At 39.0% G+C, this 6,192-nt stretch overlaps 1 protein-coding gene across 1 annotated transcript in view; it reads right to left on the bottom strand.

The window, feature by feature from the left end:
- KNTC1 (kinetochore associated 1) overlaps positions 1 to 6,192 on the bottom strand; it is a 105,325-nt gene that overhangs the window by 82,036 nt on the left and 17,097 nt on the right. The window contains exons 7-11 of the mRNA XM_012809015.2: positions 4,531 to 4,565; positions 4,198 to 4,308; positions 2,135 to 2,228; positions 1,192 to 1,244; positions 863 to 978 (exon numbers count right to left, since the gene is read on the bottom strand). Of these exons, the coding sequence (XP_012664469.2) occupies positions 863 to 978; positions 1,192 to 1,244; positions 2,135 to 2,228; positions 4,198 to 4,308; positions 4,531 to 4,565 (409 nt within the window). The remainder of the gene's footprint in view (positions 1 to 862; positions 979 to 1,191; positions 1,245 to 2,134; positions 2,229 to 4,197; positions 4,309 to 4,530; positions 4,566 to 6,192) is intronic.

Raw genomic sequence — 6,192 nt, 5'->3', positions numbered from 1 at the left:
TCAAACACTTGGGCTTAAGTGATTCTCTTGCCTCAGCCTCCTAAGTAGCTGGGACTATAGGCACCTGCCACAACATTCGACTATTTTCTTGTTGTGGTTGACATTGTTGTTTAGTAGTCTCGGGCCAGGTTCAAACCTGCCAGCTTCAGTGTATGCGGCCAGCGTCCTACCTACTGAGCTACAGCCACCGCCTGCCTATTTGTATTCTGTTTTGTTTTTTGTTTTTTTGGGATAGTCTCACTTTGTCACCCTTAGTAGAGTGCCGTGCTGTCACAGCTCACAACAGCCTCACATTCTTGGGCTTAAGTGATTCTCTTGCCTCAACCTCCCAAAAAGCTGGGATTACAGGTGCCCACCACAACACCTGGCAATTTTTAGAGTTGGGGTCTCACTCTGGTTCAGGCTGGTCTTAAATTCCTGAGCGCAGGCAATCCACCAGCCTTGGCCTCCCAAAGTACTAGGGAGTACATGCCACCATGTTCAGCCTATACTTGCCTATTTGTTACCAATGAATTTGGCAAACAATCAATCAATCCTTACACCATGAGACAAACAATGAATCAATCCTTAAACCATGAGACCGTTTCACTGTTTTATTTAGAATGCAAAACATTAGCTGGGTGTTGTGGCGGGTGCCTGTAGTCCCAAATACTCAGGAGGCCAAGCAAGAGAATCACTTAAGCCAGAGAATTTGAAGTTGCTGTGAGCTATGATGCACTCTACTGAGGGTGACAAAAGTGAGACTCTGTCTCAAAAAAAAAAAAAAAAAATGTAAAACATAATGAATGATTTGAACAAAGAACAGACAAGAAACCTGGTGGTAAGAGAAGGGAAATTACTACTAGCTATATTCATACGGTACCATGTGACTGATGAAGGAGAATCTGCTTCTGTAGTAAGAAGAAACTCTTCTATGTGAAGAGAGGGCCAGTTCCATATAGGAGTTAGATTGTAAATATCCCATAAACTCAGCACATTCTGCAAAAGAGATATTTCATTTACACATCTTCTTAATAATTAAAACTTTACATTTTAGGATCTCTTTTTTGATATATATATTGAAATAAAGAATAGTATACAAGATAGTAATCCACTTCAGCCAAAGCCCTTGCCTTTGTAAGCTGGACACAATTTTTATTGGTAAACATAGTATCAAATGAAAACATTAAAAGGGAAATAGCAGAAACATACGTTGGTATCAAGAACAAACAGCAGATTGTCTATGAGCTGGAACTTCTTTGCACCTATAAAAGAGAAAATAAAGTCTAAAGATTTAATTTCAGTGTTTCCTATATCCATATTTAAATAGTAAACTAAAATATTTATAGAAAGGTACATTTAAATTAATAGTTCCCATATTTTTGTTTTTTGTTTTGTTTTGTTTTGTTTTTTTGAGACAGAGCCCCAAGCTGTCCCCCTGGGTAGAGTGCCATGGCATTACAGCTCACAGCAACCTCCAACTCCTGGGCTCAAGTGAGTCTCCTGCCTCCGCCTCCCAAGTAGCTGGGACCACAGGCGCCCGCCACAACGCCCGGCTATTTTTTGGTTGCAGCTGTCATTGTTGTTTGGCGGGTCCGGGCTGGGGATTCGAACCCGCCACCTTAGGTGTACGTGGCTGGCGCCTTAGCTGGTTGAGCCATAGGCGCCAAGCCTTTGTTTTTATTTTTTGAGACAGAGTCTCACTTGTGTCCATTAATAGAGTGCCATGGCCTTCTAGCTCACAGCAACCTCAAACTCTTGGGCTCAAAATATCCTCCTGCCTCAGTATTTTCATTTTGAGTAGAGATTGGGGGTCTGACTCTTGCTCAGGCTGGTCTCGAACTCCTGGGCTCAAACAATACACGAGGATTATAGGCCAGAGCCACTGGGCCCAGCAATAGTTTCCATTTTCATTCATTCCTGCCTTTTTTTTTTTTTTAAAGGCAACCACTAAAATATAAAATCTCTTAAAATAAATAGTAACAACTGCAGCATGTCAGGAACAGTCATGTATGTGAACAACCATCAAACTAATCTGGCTTATTGCAAAGAGTGAAGAGTGGTCTGGTAAAATGGCCTACATGCTGGCCCAAGCATTCAGATAGGAAAATTAAAACTAATAATTACCAAAAGTAATTTCATTAACTTATTTTACCTTTAATAATTTCTGCATCAATAAGGTTCTTAACTGTCATTTCTTTCCTGGAAGAATCCGGTTCCCATTTTGAGAATGCACAATTACCAGTTCCCTAAAAAAGTGAAAATAAAACCACACCTCAAAGTAGAAACAAGTTAAGTTGTGCACATCACTAATTTCAAAGTAGATTTACATACTCAAACCCAACTAGCTTTTATCTACCAGTTCTTCCCTTAGTTTTAGAAGAGAGTGAAAAAAAGTAACCTATTGATATTTATTGTTGTCATATGAATATTTAAAAAAGAGTAGGCGTATTCTGGCAACCTACCCTAGAGATACACAGTAAACTTTAAGACCTAAATATAGTCTTTGATTAAGTATTTTCATTAAAATAACCATAAATATTTGGAAAAAGTATAAATGTTAATTTTAAATTAGACAAAATCCTGGCAAAATATTAAAATAGATACATGTAATGTGGAAATATGACTGCTTCCTAATATAAATATAAATTTAGCAAATAAAAATGTTATAAATGTTATATTGAATTTTTGCCTCTGCCTTGCAATATTAGATGTTTCACCCCCCCAATTCTAAGACATTATGATAAGACATAATGGAATTGACATATAAATAAAAAAATTATTACTTTTCCCATATAACATGAGACATTATATAGTTGTAGTGGTGAATCAGTTGTGCTTTTCTGGAAACATCTGGTTTCCTATTTTACATACTTGCAAGTATCCTAGTTACCCAAGACTAAGAATAATGCAAAATCACTTATGTAGGGATTAAAGATTTTTTTACTCTTCAGGATCATTCTCTAACGTTGAGGTTCTTTTTTTTTTTTTGAGACAGACTGTCACTGTGTCACCCCAGTAGAGAGCTCTCACATCATAGCTCACAGCAACTTCAAACTCTTGAGCTCAAGCAATTATCTTGCCTCAGCCTCCCAAGTAGCTGGAACTACAGGTGCCTGCCATAATGCCTGGCTATTTTTGGAGACAATGTGTGTGTAGGGGGTCTCACTCTGGCTCAGACTGGTCTTGAACCTATGAGCTCAAGTTATCCACCTGCCTCAGTCTCCCAGAGTGTTAGGCTGAGAGCCACCACGCCCAGCCTAATATTGAGGTTCTTAACCTAGCTAATCTAAGATTCAAGAGATCAGTGAACCTAGATGGGAAAAAAATTTGCATGTTTATTTTCACTAATATCTATCTGAAACTTAATTTTTTCACTTATGATCATAGGCAACAAACCCCCCCAAAACAAAAGAATCAGCAGTACCCATGAATATGTCACCAATAATAATTATACTTTGTGCTAAATATACTATAATCACTATGATTTTGAAGTAGTGACTTGTAACCAGTATTTCAAGATACCTGTAATAAAGTGATTTTTTTTTTTTTTTTTTGCAGTTTTTGGCCGGGGCTGCGTTTGAACCCACCACCTCCAGCATATGGGACCAACGCCCTGCTCCTTTGAGCCACCTGCACCAATAAAGTGATTTTTTAAAAAAAAATTTAGTGACAGAGTCATAGATACTGTTATAACTATGGAATTTTTTTGTCTTTTAATTGTTTTTGCCTACTGTCATAACTGAAAGAAATTATATTTAAGGTGAAGACTAATGGAAATAAAAATGCAGGCTAAGGTGCCAGCCACATACATCTGAGCTGGCAGTTTCAAATCCAGCCCGGGCCCGTCAAACAATAATGACAGCGGCAACCAAAAAATAGCCGGGCATTGTGGTGGGTGCCTGTGGTCCCAGCTACTTGGGAGGCTGAGGCAGAAGACTCACTTGAGCCCAGGAGTTAGAGGTTGCTGTGAGCTGTGATGCCACAGCACTCTACCCAGGGGGACAGCTTGAGGCTCTGTCTTAAAAAAAATTAAAAAAGAAATAAAAATGTAATATTTCTTCCAAGATAGAAATTTATTTATTGAGTTATTCTTATTACCTTAATTTTATAATATTCCTGTTTTTTTTAACATGAATTTGCTGTTTAACCAAGAATAATGTTTGAGTGAAGAAACACTGGCAGCAACAAAAAACAAAATTTTATAAAAAGAATTACCCCAATTATCACAGGGATTTCACTTGCTAAATCTCCAGCCACAAGATTGAGACAACCAAGAGTATGATAATTTTCAGCAGAAATGAAACTGGATTTGATTTGTCCTTGTAACTACAAAGTTAAAAAAAAAAAGTTACATAGACACATTTTTACGCTTCATAAAAATCACAAAAAACAGTAAAGCAATTAGTTATAAATGTGTTTCTAAATAGAAATGTTATTAAGATGTTTCATTATGGTAATTCTTAAAATATTAACCAGCAGAATAAATATACCTCCTATGTTTACATTCAATATAATTTTTAAGCAGACAATATAGCTTTGTTTTCTTACCTTTTTTGCTGTATTGAAGTCTGCATTCTCAATTGCTGCATTAAAAAAGAGAAGAGGTTAAATTTATAGTATTAATCTTTCATCCTTTTCTTTTTTCTTTTTTTTTTGAGACAGGAGCCTCAAGCTGTCCCCCGGGGTAGAGTGCCGTGGCATCTCAGCTCACAGTAACTCCAACTCCTGGGCTTAAGCGAGTCCCCTGCCTCAGCCTCCCAAGTAGCTGACAGGTGCCTGCCACAACGCCCGGCTATTTTTTGGTTGCAGCCGTCATTGTTGTTTGGCGGGCCGGGCTGGATTCAAACCCACCACCTTGGGTGTATGTGGCTGGCGCCTTAGCCACTTGAGCCACAGGCGCCGAGCCTATAGTATTAATCTTTAAAATAATACATGTCACCTTTTGTGTCAAGGTATAATTAAATATAATCTAGTTCAAAGAACTTAAGTCAGAATTCATAAGACAACACTGATTTTTCACTTTTGCCTCTGACCGATGATATAAACTGTGACTGCATGCCCTGGTGCCCAGGACACCAGTAAATGCCTTTCTAAACTCCACCTTACATTTCCTCCTAAGAAGATTTCCTCCCTGCTTTGATTCTCCTACTCCCACTCAAGCACTGAAGTCTTACCTGGAATGTTTTCACCACTTCACAGCCTTGTTTTGAAATAGCTCTTTTCCTGATCTAGTCCCTTCAATTAAACTGTATAAATAAATGTATCTTAAATCTTGTTATATACCAGGACCTAGCAAAATCCTGGCACATTGATGCAAAAATGTTTGTTGAACATCTGCCCTGAATTGATTTTTTTTTTCCTTTGAGACAAAGTCTCACTATGTTGCCCTTTGTATCGTGTGTCACAGCTCAAAGCAACCTCAAACTTAAGTGATTCAAACTAAGTGATTCTCTTGCCTCAGCCTCCCAAGAAGCTGGGACTACAGGTGCTTGCCATAACATCCAGCTATTTTTGTTGTTGTTGTAGTTGTCATTGTTGCTCAATAGGCCTGGGCCAGGTTTGAAACCGCCAGCCCCGGTGTATGTGGCCAGGACCCTAACCACTGAGCTATGGACGCTGAGCCCCATGAATTGATTTCTAAAAACTCTTACCAGGCTCAGAGGGACATATGCTCTAAACTACCTCCTTAACATATCCTCTCAATTATTCTGCACTATTAACACTAACATAGTCATGGCAGCGCTCATAGCTCAGTGACTAGGGTGCTGGCCACATACACCAATGCTGGCAGGTTCGAACCTGGACCAGGCCTGCTAAAAACAACAACTGCAACAACAACAACAAAAATAGTGGGCATTGTGGCAGGCACCTGTAGTCCCAGCTACTTGGCAAACTGAGGTAAGGGAATCGTTTAAGCCCAAGAGTTGGAGGTTGCTGTGAGCAGTGATGGTACAACACTGTAACAAGGGCAATATAGTGAGACTCTGTCTCAAAAAAAAAGCATTTATTAATACACTAATGTTTGTCTTCTGTCCCCAGTGAAGCTATAAATTACTTGAAGGCTATACTCAAATTATATTTCTTCAGAAACTGTTACAGCCCTAACAGGGGAGAATAAGTATGTATCTCAGTACTTAAAAGCATACTATGGGCTCGGCGCCTATAGCTCAACCGGCTAAGGCGCCAGCCACGTACACCTAAGGTGGCGGG

The sequence above is a fragment of the Otolemur garnettii genome, unplaced genomic scaffold, assembly GCF_000181295.1.
Source record: "Otolemur garnettii isolate 467f Iridium unplaced genomic scaffold, OtoGar3 scaffold00099, whole genome shotgun sequence".
Lineage (NCBI taxonomy): Eukaryota > Metazoa > Chordata > Mammalia > Primates > Galagidae > Otolemur > Otolemur garnettii.
The sequence above is the reverse complement of the archived record's forward strand: the minus strand, read 5'-3'. Positions and strand labels throughout refer to the sequence as shown.